General features: G+C 45.6%; 1 protein-coding gene and 1 non-coding gene across 3 annotated transcripts in view; both read right to left on the bottom strand.

Annotated features, from left to right (window-relative positions):
• Positions 1–1,300: 1,300 nt before the first annotated feature.
• Positions 1,301–16,555, bottom strand: part of EDEM2 (ER degradation enhancing alpha-mannosidase like protein 2) — a 48,733-nt gene continuing 33,478 nt past the window's right edge. For both annotated transcript variants that reach the window (XM_058432958.1, XM_032142303.2), the window contains exons 8-11: positions 12,428–12,552; positions 10,047–10,191; positions 4,766–4,887; positions 1,301–2,111 (exon numbers count right to left, since the gene is read on the bottom strand). In XM_058432958.1, coding sequence (XP_058288941.1) covers positions 1,611–2,111; positions 4,766–4,887; positions 10,047–10,191; positions 12,428–12,552 — 893 coding nt within the window. In that variant the 3' untranslated portion in view covers positions 1,301–1,610. The remainder of the gene's footprint in view (positions 2,112–4,765; positions 4,888–10,046; positions 10,192–12,427; positions 12,553–16,555) is intronic.
• LOC116461550 (small nucleolar RNA SNORD56) lies at positions 3,301–3,376 on the bottom strand. The gene has a single exon (XR_004246089.1). It is a non-coding gene; the product is annotated as a small nucleolar RNA SNORD56 (small nucleolar RNA).

The raw sequence follows: 16,555 nt of genomic DNA, 5'->3' as shown, positions 1-16,555 counted from the left end.
ATGGTGGCATGCTCCTGTTGTCCCAGCTACTCAGGAGGCTGAGGTGGGAGGATCGCTTGAGCCCAGGAGGTCAGGGATTGCAAGGCTTGCAGTGAGCCGTGATTGCGCCACTGCACTCCAGGCTGGGCAACAGGGTGAGACCGTCTCAAAAAAAAAAAAAAAACCTTTACGGCCAGGCACAGTGGCTCATGCCTGTAATCTCAGCACTTTGGGAGGCTGAGGTGGGAGGACTGCTTGAGCCCAGGAATTGGAGACCACCCTGGGCAACAAAGCAAGATCCCATCTCTAATGTTTATAAAAATATAAAAAGAAAAAATTAAAGTTACAAGAAAATAAAATTTAAAAAAGCAATAAAATTTTACATAATTAAAAGCTCACCTCCTCAGGGAGGCTTTTTCCACCTACCCTATCTAAAGCAGCTTATCTTTCTCCATTATTTTCTAGCACAGCCCCCTGTTTTCTTCATGGAACTGATCACAATGTTACTTTATCTATTTACTAGGTTATTTCTTTCTGCTAGAAATTTAGTTTCACAAGAATAAAAACTGTTTGCCTTGTTTGCTGCTGAACCTCTGGGGCTGGGGCTGGCACACAAAGGTGCCTGCTCAGCCCCATGGCTCACGCCTGAAATCCCAGTTACTCAGGAGGCTGAGGCAGGGGATTGTTTGAGCCCAGGAGTTTGAGATCAGCCTGGGCAACATAGGCAGACACCGTCTCTGCAAAAAAATTGTTAAAAATCAGGCAAATTATAGTGGTGTGTGCCTGTGGTCCCAGCTACTCCAGAGGCTGAGATGGGAGGATCACTTGAGCCTGGGAGGTCGAGGCTGCAGTGAGCCGTGATCATGCCACTACATTCCAACCTGGGTCACAGAGGGAGACCCTGTCTCAAAAGAAAAAAGGTGCTTAATAAATCTTTGTTGCTTGGAAGGACAGGTGGATAGATGAGTCAACTAAAGAGTAAGAAGCAGCCGGGCATGGTGGCTCATGCGCATAATCCCAGCACTTTGGGAGGCCGAGGCGGGTGGATCACCTGACGTCAGGAGTTCGAGACCAGCCTAGGCAACATGGTGAAACCCCCATATCTACTAAAAAAAAAAAAAAAAAAAAAAAAATTATAGCCAGATGCGGTGTAGCCAGATGCACGCCTGTAGTCTGTTACTCAGGAGGCTGAGGCTGGAGAATCGCTTGAACCTGGGAGGCAGAGGTTGCAGTGAGCCGAGATCACACCACTGCACGCCAGCCTGGGCGACTGAGCGAGACTCTGTCTCAAAAAAAAAAAAAAAAAAAAAGTAAGAAGCACATGTTGGAGCAAGAACGAACAAAGAAATATATTTATGACAACACTTTCCGCAAAGACACCAGAAAAGGAAGGGAGATTCAACTATCGACCCCTAGGATCTTTGGAGCCAGCTAACTGCATTTAGCCGTTTCTCCAGCTGCATGAGAAAATTAACTAGATTCACAATTGCCCATAGCCACCAATCCTTTCTTTGAATGAAATCTCATGAAATAGCCCAATATGTAAAACATGATAACTAAAATATGATAGCCAAAAGCAATTTATTATAGTTTAGTTTCAAAAAAATAAAAATAAAAAAATTATCCAGTGGTTATGAGGAGCCTAGGAAAACCTGTCCCAGTAATGCCAACTTGGAGGTGAAGGGCTGACTGGGGCAGCTGAGAAGAGGGACCTTCTGTTTGGCAGGCTTCCTCTCCCTTGCCTGGTCATGGTTTTCAGATGAGAAGAGTGTTCCTGGCCTTGCTGGGGGTTCCCATGGCCCCGAACTCACAGTCTTTTTCTGAAATTTCGACCTGTTCCGTTTGAGAGAGTAGAATTCCCTCATCAGGTCCTCCACCTCCCACTGCTCTTCCTTCAGCCTCTGGCAGCAGTGCAGGGCGGCAGGGTCGATGGGGTGAGCTTCTGTGTTGAAGATGTACCCCCCAGCACCCAGGATACACTCCCCATAGGGGGTGATCACTGCGTCGAAGGTGGACCCATTGTTGTGGATGAAGTTGGTTGGGTCAAATAGGAGGTAGAGGTATTTCACAGTCTCGGCCAGGAAGAACGACTCCATGCGGTTGTCCAGCTTGTGGTCTCGCAGATCTTTGATCTGACACGTGGGAGAAGGAAGCAAGTTGGAATACCATCACAATTTGGTAGTAAGGGTCAGGCAATCCCTTAAGAATGCCTGTTCTGCCACAAAGCAGCTGAGGGCCTGTGAGCAAATCACTGAACTTTTCAGAACTTCACTCTTTCCCAAGCCACCATCATCTCTCACCCGGATTATCACATCAGCTTCCAAATGGGCTTCCAGCTTCCATCCTTAGCCCTGCAGTTTATATATACACATTATTTTTAAAAAATAGGGACAGGGTCTCACACCATGTTGCCCAGGCTGCTCTCAAATCCCTGGGCTCAAGCAATTCCTCCTACCTTGGCCTCCCAAAGTGCCAGGATGACAGGCGTTGAGACACACACCCAGCCCCTACAGTATCTGTACAACATAAGTCTTCCTGTCAACTCTCTACTCACAACTTTCTGTGAACCCTCCATTTCATGCAGGATAAAAATGGAAGTCATGACCTGGCCTCACCTCTTACCACTCTAAGAGCTCCAGCTGCTGCCTTTCTGTCCTGAGCTAGCACAGCACCCTCCTGCCTCTGGCTCTTTGCATCTGTGGTTCTTTCAGCCTGGAGCACTCTGCCTCCAGTTTTCCTCATAGCTTGTTCCCTCCCTTCCTTCAGGTCTCTGCTCAAATGCTTCTTCACCAGAAAGGTCTCCGCTAACCTTACTCTATGACATGACAATCTCCTATCCCCTTTGTCCCACCTTTTTGTGACTATAAACATAGAGCTAATCATCCCTTTTAATGATGGCATAGTATTCCATCGTGAAAATGGATCACGATTTACTTAGCTAATCCTCCTTGGAAGGGCATTCAGATGATTACCAAGTTTTTTTTTTTTTTTTAGAGATGGAGTTTCACTCTGTTACCCAGGCTGGAGTGCAATGGCACGGTCTCGGCTCACTGCACCCTCTGCCTCTCGGGTTCAAGCAATTCTCCTGCCTCAGCCTCCAGAGTAGCTGGGACTACAGGCGCATGCCACCACACCCGGTTAATTTTTTTTGTATTTTTGGTACATACGGGGTTTCACCATGTTGGCCAGGCTGGTCTTGAACTCCTGACCTCGTGATCCACCCGCCTTGGCCTCCCAAAGTGCTGGGATTACAGGCCTGAGCCACTGCGCCTGGCCAATTACCAAGTTTTTGTAAGCAACTAATAAGGGGTCTTTTTTTCTCCACTCAGACCCAAAGTATCGACACTTACTAGGTTCAACTGCTGTTGATGAAAACTATTGAAATACATTGTTTTAGTAAGGAGTCTTCTTTAGAGAATTTCAACTGAGTTTCCAGGCATGGATGACTAAGATTACTTGCTACAAACATTTATTTTAGCTTCTCAGAATTAGTAATACTTCTAAACAAAACATTCTCAGTGGACTCTATCTTACATTTAAAAATATGACTCAAATATGGTCTTGATGTATCAAGATTATTATTTCCTTGCCCTGTTTGACAAAGGTCAGATGCCTGTTCCCATCATTCACCATGGAAGACCTCCAAAGGGCTTCACGTTCATGGAAATGAGCCAGCATTCCTAGGAAGGGCCCAGTGGGTTTATCATTTTTGTTTTTCACACAATACAGCATATTAGAAACTAAATCATATCAGGGGTTTATTTTTTCCCTTTCACATGTAGGTCTTCTCTCTTCCCCTACACATATCTATATTCTACTTATAGAATATAATCACATTACAAAATTTTACAAAATAAGTGTTTTGTTGTTGTTTTGAATTCCATACCCCAACACCAACTCTGTAGGCTTTCTGGGGAATTTTCTTCCAGACTATTTTCTTCTACATTCGTATTTATATCTTGCCTTTGGTTCCTGTATGGATGTGAGATGGCTCTCACCTTTGACCCTTTCAATCTATCCTCCACAGAGCAGCCAGAGCGATCTTTCTAAAATACAAATCAGGTCATGTCACTACTCTGCCGTAAATCCTACCAAGGCTTCACATTCCAAGTAAAAAAAAATCCAAACTCTTTCCTGTGGCTTACACAAAACTCTATGTGATCTAGCCCCTGCCTACCTCTGGGACCTTATCTCTTCCCACTTTTCTCCTTGCTTGCTCCGCTCCAGCCACACTGGCCTTCTGTCTACCAGATACACATTCATGGTTTTTTTCTCATTAAAATGTAAGCTCCATGAGAGCAAGGCCACTGCTGTAACCCTTGGGCCTAGCAGAGTTCCTGGCATGTGAAAGACATTCAATAAATACCTGAGACTAAGTAGGACTGCTTTGTTAAGGAGTCCCAGGTTTGAATACAGGGCTGTGGGACTCTGGGTTTCCCTTAAAATCTGTTTTAATGTCTCACAAAACTTTTCGCTAAACTCACCTATTCAAAGTCACCTATTCAAACAGATCAAAGATCTCCGCTGTGAGAAGAATGCCAAGGGCCTGGGTCAAGATCCCAAGGAACTAATCCTAGCTCTACCTCTACTAGCTGTGAGATCTTTAGCAAGGCACTTAGCTTCTCTGTTCTTTGGTTTCCCCATCTGTAAAATACAAGCATTATGTGTATCTCCAAGGTCCCTTCTAGTGCTGATATGTCAGAACTCCCAAAGCTCTACCCTTAAAGAGGCTTTTTAGCAGCAAGGGGAGACTCTTCCCAGTTCTTGGGGCCATGGAAACACTTACTGTTGCAAATCCGCACTCCACCTTGCTGATTTTTTCAATGGATTCCACGGCATCTCTTCCGAGTTCTAGGAGGGTGGGATCCCCCGTGGCACGGTAGAGGTACATTGCGCTTTCAATAAGTTCTGCAAAGTCCAAAGCAGACCCTCCTCACTCAGTGGCTGCACAGAGATGGCCTGGGGCCTCTTAGGGCAGTGAGGGACTACTCCCTTCCATATCTTGTCCATAAGGCCCCAACTAGCAGGAACACAGGATACCTCACCCAATGCTGAGTTTCAGAGCCAGTATACCCAAAGCTTGAAGCTCAGTGGAGACCAGCATTAAGGCTGACCACTGACTCCCACCCCAAGGGAGAGAAAAGTGGCCCGGTTCTAGGGTAGAGAAGGTGGCGGAGGTTGTTGCCTATTTCCCAATATCTGTTCCCCCCTTCCTTCTTAGTAGCAGGATTCCTAACTTCAGCTAAGCACAGGCTGCCTGGCTGCCAACACTAACAACTATCCTAACAGCTAGGTGGGATTAAGGACACCATGGCGAGCCATATAAGCCCAGAACATGAGAGAGAAATACATTTCTATCCTAATTAAGCTACTATTTTTTTTTCCTGTCACTCAGAGTCTAACCTAATTCTAAAATCAAAAGAAGAGTAAGAGCCTGGCATCATAAGGCTCTTTCTAAGATAGGATAGGCCAAAAGGAAAGGCGGAGATATCTAAGAGCAGGCCAGGCCAGGCTCATGCCTGTAATCCCAGCGCTTTGGGAGGCCAAGGTGAGAGGATCGTTTGAGCCCAGGAGTTTGAGACCAGCCTGGGCAACATGGCAAGATCTTGTCTCTACGAAAATTAAAAATGATTAGCTGGGTGTGGCATGCACCTGTAGTCCTAGCTACTCAGGAGGCTGAGGTAGGAGGATCACTTGAGCCCAGGAGTTTGAGACTGCAGTGAGCCATGATTAAGCCACTGCGGCACTCCAGCCTGGGTGACAAGAGTGAGACCTTATCTCAAAAAATTAAAATTAAAAAAATAAAATAAAATAAACCACCAAACCATCAATCTAACAAAGATGTAGTCATCAGTTCACTGTGCCCAGAAAAAGTGACGTTTTGTCTTGCCCAATTCTGTGCCACAACTGGAACTTGATGTTCAGACATGAGCTCTACCTTAAGATGAATATTAGCCAACAGGAGTGGGTCCAGATGAAAATATTTATTCTACAGAAAAGGAAATCCAAAAAACATGTGTTTATTGCTTTCAAATACCTGAAGAACTGTTGTAGAGTTGACTTCAAGGGTGGTCTCAGTTCAGTATGTTTTTCTACTTCATCCATCTTTTCTAAGAGAGAGAAGAACCCCTGTCCCCTTTCTATACCATCATCTCCCCCGACCTTCTCCTGTCCTGTTTCCTCCTGGGCTTGATCAGTGCTTCTGTCCCTTTTAGCTTATTGCTGCAAACTCTAGTTCTTATTTTATTTAGTTAATTTTTTTTTTCTTGTGACAGTCTCACTCTGTCACCCAGGCTGGAGTGCCATGGCGCGATCTCCGCTCACTGCAACTCTGCCTCCTGGGTTCAAGGGATTCTCATGCCTCAACCTCCCGAGTAGCTGGAATTACAGGCATGTGCCACCAGGCCTGACTAATTTTTGTATTTTTAGTGAAGACAGGGTTTCGCCATGTTGGCCAGGCTGGTCTCAAACTCCTGACCTCAAGTCATCCGCCCGCCTTGGCTTCCTGAAGTGTTGAGATAACAGGCATGAGTCACTGCACCCAGCCTCTAGTTCTTATTTTAGAGAAAAGGTCTCTGCCTATCTCCCCAGTTCTCTCTTACTTCCTCCTCCTCTCTCCTCACAGACCTCTAGACAATTGCTAATCTAATTGCTCATATTCTAAGGCACAGACTAGGGTACACTCATTACTAGATGAACACATTCTGTGTGTTCAAAGGCATAAAAGACAGTGCTCTCATGGGAGGCCTCCTCTTCTGCTGCTTCTTCTTCTTCTTCTTCTTCTTTTTTTTTTTTTTTGAAAGGGAGTTTTGCTCTGTTACCCAGGCTAGAGTGCAATGGTAGGATCTTGGCTCACTGCAACCTCCGCCTCCCAGGTTCAAGCAATTCTCCTGTCTCAGCCTCCTGAGTAGCTGGGACTACAGGCACATGCCACCACGCCTGGCTAATTTTTGTATTTTTAGTAGAGACGGGGTTTCGCCATATTGGTCAGGCTGGTCTCAAACTCCTGACCTCAGTTGATCCACCCGCCTTGGCCTCCCAAAGTGCTGGGATTACAGGCGTGAGCCACTGCACCCAGCCCTCTTCTGCTTCTAGCAGCTGGTGGGCCAGTGCCCTCATGACCAGGCGTCGTGCTTCTCTCCTCACAAGTGGGCCTCCTAAGCATGTTAGTTATTGCTTTACTTTCCTGTGCATCTGACCAACTCTGTCGAGCAGTGGTCCCCAACCCTTTGGCACCAGGGCCCAGTTTCATGGAAGACAATTTTTCCATGAACTGGGGTTGTAGGAGATGGTTTTGGGATAATTCATGCGCATTACATTTATTGTGCACTTTATTTATATTATTATTACATTGTAATATATAATGAAATAATTACACAATCCACCATAATGTAGAATCAGTGGGAGCCCTGAGCTTGTTTTCCTGCAACTAGACAGCCCCATCTGGGGTTGATGGGAGACAGTGACAGAACATCAGGCATCAGCTTCTCATAAGGAGCGCACAACCTAGATCCCTCACATACACAGTTCACAACAGGATTTGTGCTCCTATGAACGTCTAATGCCACCACGGATCTGACAGGAGGCGGAGCTCAGGCGGCAATGTGAGTGATGAGGAGCAGCTATAAATACAGATGAAGCTTTGCTTGCTCACACGCCGCTCACCTCCTGCTGTGTGGCCTGGTTTCTAACAGACCACGGACTTGTACCGGTCCATGGCCTGGGGGTTGGGGAATCCCTGCTCTAGAGGAAGGAGACAGCCCAAAGTTCAGATTTGGACTTAGAGGGAGGTAAAAGCCTGCAGAGGCCTTTAGGCTAGGCTCTGTGCTCCAACACTGCTGATCAGAGACATATATGAAAGTATAGGGCTCTGGCCAATTTAGTGAAAGAGTAGTCCTTATCTCCTATTTGCCATTGTTTTGGGGTAGGAGGGATGACTGGATTAACGCACTCCTGGATTCCTGACAGTGGTGCCTTATGTTTTTTTTTTTTGGATACAGGGTCTCACTCCATTGCCCAGGCTGGATTGTAGTGGCGCAATCATGGCTCACTGCAGCTACGACCTACTGGGCTCAAGTGATCCTCCCAGGTAGCTGGGATGGGACTACAGGCATGCAACACCACTCTCGGCTAATTTATTTATATTTCTTTTAGAGACAAGGTCTTGCTATGTTGCCCGGGCTGATCTTGAACCCCTGGACCTAAATGATCCTCCTGCCTCAGCCTTCCAGAGTGCTGGGATTTTAGGCATGAGCCACTGCGTCTGGCCAGTAGTGTCTTACTTTCCATGAATGCCTTCCTGCCGGCCTGTCCTACAAATGGAACAGGTTGCCTCTGTTAAGTAGCAAGCTCCTTGTCACTTGTAGTAACTAAACAAAAACTAGATAACCACTTGACAGGGCCCTATTAGGAAAATTCCGATTAGAACCTCTCAGGTTCCCTCTAACCCTAAGATTGTGCAAGCCTATGTCTTACATTGAGTCCCAAACCCTGATCTTTACCTGTTGGTAACACTAGATATGATACCTTCTCAGAGCTTCTTATTTTTAAAATTTATTTATTTATTTTTTTGAGATGGAGTTTTGCTCTTTTTTGCCCAGGCTGGAGTGCAATGGGGTAATATCAGCTCACTGCAACTTCCACCTCCCGGGTTCAAGCGATTCTACTGTCTCAGCCTCCCAAGTAGCTGAGATTACAGGCGCGTGCCACCATGCCCAGCTAATTTTGTATTTTTAGTAGAGATGGGGTTTCACCATGTTGGCCAGGCTGGTCTCAAACTCCTGACTTCAGGTGATCCACCCGCCTTGGCCTCCCCAAGTGCTGGGATCACAGGCATGAGCCATCGTGCCCGGTCAAGTTTCTTGTTTTAAAAACATGCCATGAGAACAAATGCATGGGAAACATCAATAACAGTGGCCTCTAAGGAGTCAAAAGTTGACTAATTTGCTCTTTATTCCCTCTCCTGGTCCCCTCTACACCTCCTACGATAATCACTTGAGTTAGAAGAGGAAGGAAATGGGGTAGAGGAAGGCAGGATAACCAGAAGGCCTGTCCCATGGCTAAAAGGCAATTCAGGTGGGAAAGTGGGAAGTGTCTAAGACAATGGGCTCATAGCCTGTTTTAGGGTGGGGGATGACTGTGTACTGACTAAGCTTCCTTCCTTTGTCCCCCTTTTTCTTCCCCTCCTCACAATTTTCAGCTTCCCTGAAGTGAATCAAATGACACCAGGGCTAGAAAGGAACGTATGAGAGTGTCTCAAATATAGTCCTTTGCTTGATTCTGAGCTGCAAATGGGGAGGTGGAAGAGACTAGGTAATTCCTAAGGTCTGTCCCAAAGTTCTAACATTCCATACACGTAAGCATAATTTATCTGACCCATGGACTTAGGAACTTTGCCTACACTTCTGAAATCCTGATGGCAGGAGCTCAAAAGGAGTCAACCTTGGCTTTTTCCTTCTCACTCATTTCCTGATTTGAAAGAGCATATGGGGCCAGTCGTGGTGGCTCACATCTGTAATCCCAGCACTTTGGGAGGCCAAGGTGGGCGGATCACCTGAGGCTGGGAGTTCAAGACCAGCCTGACCAACATGGAGAAACCCCGTCTCTAACAAAAATACAAAATTAGCTAGGCATGGTGGCTCATGCCTCTAATCCCAGCTACTCGGGAGGCTGAGGCAGGAGAATCGCTTGAGCCCAGGAGGTGGAGGTTGCAGTGAGCCGAGATCACGCCATTGCACTTCAGTCTGGGCAACAATGGCGAAACTCCGTCTCAAAAAATAAAAATAAAAAAGAGCATGCAATTTAGTTAGGAGCCCTGGGTTCCAGGCTTAGCTCCTGCACTTAAGAGCCAGAGGCGAGCCATTTCATCCCACTAGGCCTCAGTTTCCATATCTGAAAACATGGGGATAATTAACTCCTAGTAAGAAAACCACCCAGAGCCACTGAAAGGAACAGACGGAAAAAAATGAACTTGTGGGCAGTTGTGGAGCACGGAGACTTATAGAGAAGATTTGGGGTTTCAGGAACCAGAGCCTGCGGGCAGATGACAAGCCAGAGATGCTGCTCACCTGGCCGAAGCGGGTAGCCCTCTCGCTTCTCCACTGTGTATCCCTGAGGAATGTTGTAGAATTCCGGGAGCCCCCCAAACTGCTTCCATACAGTGTAGTAGTTGAGGAAGGTCCTCATGGCATTGTCAATGTCTCCAATGAGGCTCTGTGGGAGAAAGTGGCTGTCAGGCAGGTAGACACCAGGCATAAAACCCCACAGACAACCTTAAGAAAAGACAAAGTAAAATCTGTGGGGTCAAAAAGGCCTTGAATCAATCCCTGAGTCTGCCAGTTACTCAGTGTGGTGCTGAGCCAGGCACTGGACTTCTCTGAGCCTCATCTATAAGACGTAAAATACACCACCTATCTCATACATTGTCGGAAGGAACAGAGATTGTATATTAAGTACCTAAATCTTCAGAGTCAATGTCAGCTAACAGTTTTGGAATCCAGCCAGCCAGTTAAAAATTCTAAGAATAGAGAAAAGTTTGTGGTAAGTCTCACTCCCACACCACAACTCCAAAAGATAACCATTTTTGTTTTTGTTTTTGAGACAGGGTCTCACTCTGTCACCCAGGCTGGAGTGCAGTGGCACAATCATGGTTCATTACAGCCTTGACCTCCTGGGCTCAAGAGATCCTCTCACCTCAGCCTCCCATGTAGCTGGGACCACAGGTGCACACCACAACTCCTGGCTAATTTTTTCATTTTCTGTCTCATTTTGTTGCCCAGGCTGGTCTCAATCTCCTGGGCTCAAGTGATCCTCCTACCTCAGCCTCCCAAAGTGCTGGGATTACAACCACGACCCATCTTGCCTGGCCTCAGATAAACATTACTGGTTTCTTGTATAATCTTCCAGAGTTTCTTTATGCATGAGTATATGTTATTTTCCCCACATTAAAAAATAGCCCTTGGTTCCTTATTAATAGGGATATTAATTATCTCCATATTTTCAGATATGGAAATTTGGCTTTCAGATATTTTTATTTGAATTGGTTCCAACAACTAATGTGGCAATAAATAATTCTGTATATATGTCACATCAAATAGATGTAAAATGTTATGTGTAAGATACATTTTCAGAATTAGGATCACTGGGTCAAAGGATATATGCATTTATAATTTTACCAGCTATTGCTAAGTAGCCATTACTATTAATGTAATCTCACAGGGAAGCAGCTGACCCTGACATCTTCACTGGATGTCTCATGGACACAGCAAACCTTGGCATTTCCTAAACAAAATTCTTGGTTCCCTTACTTTTCCACAAAGCTGTCTCCCTACTCTGGCCTTTTTACCTTCTTGGTAAATGACACAATATCTACCTGGTTATTCTGGATAGAAACGCGGTGGTTTTTTTTTTTTTTTTTTTTTTTGAGACAGGGTCTCACTCTGTCACCCAGGCTACAGTGGCATGATCATGGCTCACTGCAGCCTTGATCTTCTAGGTTCAAGCAATCCTTCCACTGCAGTCTCCTGAGTAGCTGGGACTACAGGCATGTGCCACCACACTCGGCTAATTTTTTATTTTTATTTTTATGTATTTATTTATTTTGAGATGGAGTCTTGCTCTGTCACCCAGGCTGGAGTGCAGTGGCGTGATCTCGGCTCACTACAAGCTCCGCCTCCTGGGTTCACACCATTCTCCTGCCTCAGCCTCCCGAGCAGCTGGGACTACAGGCGCCCGCCACCACGCCCAGCTAATTTTTTGTATTTTTAGTAGAGACAGAGTTTCACCATGTTAGCCAGGATGGTCTCAATCTCCTGACCTCGTGATCTGACGACTGCCTCGGCCTCCCAAAGTGCTGGGATTATAGGCGTGAGCCACCGTGCCCAGCCTAATTTTTTATTTTTTGTAGAGATGAGGTCTCGCTATGTTGCCCAGGTGGGACTACTTTTTCTTAAAACTTTTAAAACGTAGACTATAAAAACATTTTGGTACATGCACTATTTTGGAACACCAAAGTGGGGTAGATTAGATAAGCTCTAAGATCCTTCCAGCTGCAACTCTACCAGACCATGTAATGGGAAAACGAGATGGCACAGTGGCACGAGCTGCTTCCTGCCCTTCCTGAGGCCCACTGTCAAGAATGAGATTGGACAGAAACGCCCAGTGGAGAAACAGCTGTTGCCAATGGCCATTCCTGCCCAGACTGGAAATGCACTGTCAACTTTAAGTGCTACAACATTCCATGGCAAACTGGAAGCTCAGTTCCTGACACTCAATTTGGCAGAACTCTAAATCTATCTAATTCACTCTAGGTCTCTCTTCCATCCTCAACCTGTCCCTCCAAAAAAAGTACTCAAGCAACTAACAAAGTACCTTATTTGACTTATACATCAGAATGAGCTTGCTTTGCCAGACCCATAGAAAGATGATCACATTCTTTGATCATTCCTACCTGAAGACCAGGCCAGTAGGCCTCCAAGGACTGGAAGACTGGCATGGACACAGTCCCCTTGTACATCTGCACCCACAGGTACCAGTCATCAAAGCGGGTGTAGTTCCGGATGGCTTTGTTATACTCTGCAGTGGGGGAGATGGGATAATGGACATATGAGTGATTAGGAAGACAGAAGGCAGGCTTGGACAGCGGAAGCGAGAACTTACACTTTGGAAAGAGCACCGGCAGCTTGCAATGAGGCAAGCAGGCTAGAAAAGAGCATGGATTCTGGAGTCAAACTTCTAGCTCAAATTCCAGCTCCAGCTCTACCACTTGCTAACCGTGACCTGGGGTGGGTTTTCCCCTTTTAAGCCTCAGCCTTATGATCTATAAAATGAGGAGGCCAGGCACGGTGGCTCACACCTATAATCCCAGCACTTTGGGAAGCCGAGGCGGGCGGATCACCTGAGGTCGGGAGTTCGAGACCAGCCTGACCAACATGGAGAAACCCTGCCTCTACTAAAAATACAAAATTAGCTGGGTGTGGTGGTGCATGCCTGTAATCTCAGCTACTTGGGAGGCTGAGGCAGGAGAACTGCTTGAACCCAGGAGGCGGAGGTAGCTGTGAGCCGAGATCGCACCACTGCACTCCAGCCTGGGCAACAAGAGTGAAACTCCATCTCAAAAAGAAAAAAGCAGAAAATAATTGATGTGGTTTGGCTGTGTCCCCACCTAAATCTCATCTTGAATTGTAGCTCCCATAATTCTCACGTGTTGTGGGAGGGACCTGGTGGGAGATAATTGAATCATGGGGGCCGTTTCCCCCATACTGTTCTCACGGTAGTGAATAAGTCTCGCAAGATCTGATGGTTTTATAAGAGGTTTCCCCTTTCACTTGGCTCTCATTCTTTCTTGCCTGCACCATGTAAGATGTGCCTTTCGCCTTCCGCCACGATTGTGAGGCCTCCCCAGCCATGTGGAACTGTGCGTCCATTAAACCTTTTTCTTTATACATTACCTAGTCTTGAGGATGTCTTTATCAGCAGTGAAAATGGTCTAATACAGTAATATTGGGTATTTGTGGAACTTTTCAGTCATTTATTTATACCACAAACATTCGCTGAGCACCTACTAGGTTCCAGGCTCCTATGAGTTTGTAAACAAGACAAAATCCAGCCTTCAGAGAACTTACATTCTAGTGGGAACTTGAATTTATCCCTCATATCTCTCCCCTAGATCGTAAATCCATGAGGTCTGGGACTTTGTTTTGTTTACTGCAGAATCCCCCACACTAGTACAACGAGCAATAAATATTTTCTGAATGAACAAAGTACCAAATATACATGCAAATAAATAAGATAATCTCAAACAGGAGTTGTAAGGATTATATGAAACAGTCCATGTTCGGAGCTTGGCATAATGCTTGGCACATCCATGGTATTCAATAAATATTTGTTGAATAAATGAGTACAGTAGTCCCCCCTTATTTGAAGAGAATATGTTCCAAGACCCTCAGTGGATGTCTGAAACCATGGATGGTAGTACTAAATAAACTCTGTATACAGTCTTGTGCCATATAACATGTCGCTCAACACTGAACTGTAGAGATGGTGGTCCTGTAAGATTATAATAGAGGTTAAAAATTACCACAGCCTAAAGATATCACAGCTGTTGTAATTTTATAACTCAATGCATTACTCACTTGTTTATGGTGATACTGGTGTAAACACACCTACTGTGCTGCCAGTCATAAAAGTATAATACATACAATTATGTACAGTACATATTTATTTTTATTTTTATTTTATTTTTTTGAGACGGAGTCTCGCTCTGTCGCCCAGGTGGAGTGCAGTGGCATGATCTTGGCTCACTGCAAGCTCCGCCTCCCGGGTTCACGCCATTCTCCTGCCTCAGCCTCTCCGAGTAGCTGGGACTACAGGCGCCCGCCACCTCGCCCGGCTAATTTTTTTTTTTTTGTATTTTTAGTAGAGACGGGGTTTCACCGTGGTCTCGATCTCCTGACCTCGTGATCCGCCCGCCTCGGCCTCCCAAAGTGCTGGGATTACAAGCGTGAGCCACCACGCCCGGCCACAGTACATATTTAATAAACAACTATACGTTTATGTATTTGCTATACTATTATCATTAGATAACTCCTTCCTCATATAAAAAAGGTCAGCTGGGCATCGTGGCTCATGCCTGTAATCCTAGCACTTTGGGAGGGCGAGGTGGGCGGATCACAAGGTCAGGAGATCGAGACCATCCTGCCTAACATGGTGAAACCCCATCTCTACTAAAAATATAAAAAGATTAGCTGGGTGTGGTGGTGGGCGCCTGTAGTCCCAGCTACTCGGGAGGCTGAGGCAGGAGAATGGCGTGAACCCGGGAGGCAGAGCTTGCAGTGAGCCAAGATCACGCCACTGCACTCCAGCCTGGGCAACAGAGCAAGACTCCGTCTCCAAAAAAAACCACAAAAAAACAAAAATTAGCTGGGTGTAGCGGTGGGTGCCTGTAATCCCAGCTGCTCAGGAGGCTGAGACAGGAAAATCACAGGAGAATTGAACCTGGGAGGCAGAGGTTGCAGTGAGCCGAGATTGCGCCACTGCACTCCAGCCTGGGCAACAGAAGAGAAACTCCATCTCAAAAAAAAAAAAAGAAAAGTTAACCGTGAAACAGCTTCAGGCAGGTCCTTCAAGGAATTCCAGAAGGCATTGTTATCATCTGAGATAACAGCTCTGTGAGTGTTACTGCCCCAGAAGACCTTCTAGCAGGATAACACGGGGAAGTGGAAGACAGTGATATTGATGATCCTGACCCTAGGCCTAGGCTAATGTGTGTTTGTAGCTTAGTTTTTAACAAAAAAGTGTAAAACGTAAAAACAAAATAAAAAACTAAAAATAGAAAAAAACTTAAGAGAATAAGAATATAAAGAAAATATTTCTGTATAGCTGTACAATGTGTTTTAAGCTAAGCGTTATTACAAATGAGTCAAAAAGTTTTTAAAAATTTTAAAGTTTATAAAGTAAAAAAAGTTACAGTAAGCTAACGTTAATTTATTATTGGAGGCCAGGCACGGTGGCTCACGCCTGTAATCCCAGCACTTTGGGAGGCCGAGGCGGGTGGAGATCACCTGAGGTCAGGAGTTTGAGACCAGCCTGGCCAACATGGTGAAAACCCATCTGTCTCTACTAAAAATACAAAAATTAGGCCGGGCACGGTTGGCTCACGCCTGTAATCCTAGCACTTTGGGAGGCCAAGGCGGGTGGGTTGCCTGAGCTCAGGAGTTCAAGACCAGCCTGGGCAACACAGTGAAACCCCATCTCTACTAAAATACAAAAAATTAGCTGGGCGTGGCAGCGTGCACCTGTAATCCCACCTACTCGGGAGGCTGAGGAAGGAGAATTGCTAGAACCCGGGAGGTGGAGGTTGCAGTGAGCTGATATCACGCCACTGTACTCCAGCCTGGGCAACAGAGTGAGACTCTGTCTCTAAAAGAACAAAAAAATTAGCCAGGCGTGGTGGTGGGCGCCTGTAATCCCAGCTACTCAGGAGGCTGAGGCAGGAGAGTCACTTGAACTGGGGAAGCAGAGGTTGCAGTAAACCAAGATCATGCCACTGCACTCCAGCCTGGGCAACAGAGCGAGACTCCATCTCAAAAAAAAAAAAAAATTATTATTGGAGAAAGAAAAAAAATTTAAATAAATTTAGAGTAGCCTAAGTGTACAGTATTTATAAAGTTTACAATAGTGTCATGTCCTAGACCTTGACATTCACTCACCACTCACTGACTCACCCAGAGCAACTTCATTCATGGTAAGTGCCCTATACAGGTGTACCATTTTTTATCTTTTATACTGTATTTGTACTGTACTTTTTCTATGTTTAGATACATACTTACCATTCTATTACAATTGTCTATAGTATTCAGTAGAGTAACATGCTGTATAGGTTTGTAGCCTAGGAGCAATAGGCTACACCATATAGCCTAGATGTGTAGTTGGCTATACCATCTAGGTTTGCTTAAGTACACCCTATGATGTTTGCACAATGATGAAATCACCTAACGATGCAATTCTCAAAATATATCCCTGTCATTAAGCAATGCATGACTACTGCTTTCCTATACATACACATCTATGAGAATGC

The sequence above is a fragment of the Hylobates moloch genome, unplaced genomic scaffold (assembly GCF_009828535.3).
Source record: "Hylobates moloch isolate HMO894 unplaced genomic scaffold, HMol_V3 SCAFFOLD_21, whole genome shotgun sequence".
NCBI lineage: Eukaryota > Metazoa > Chordata > Mammalia > Primates > Hylobatidae > Hylobates > Hylobates moloch.
This window is presented reverse-complemented; position numbering and strand designations above follow the sequence as displayed.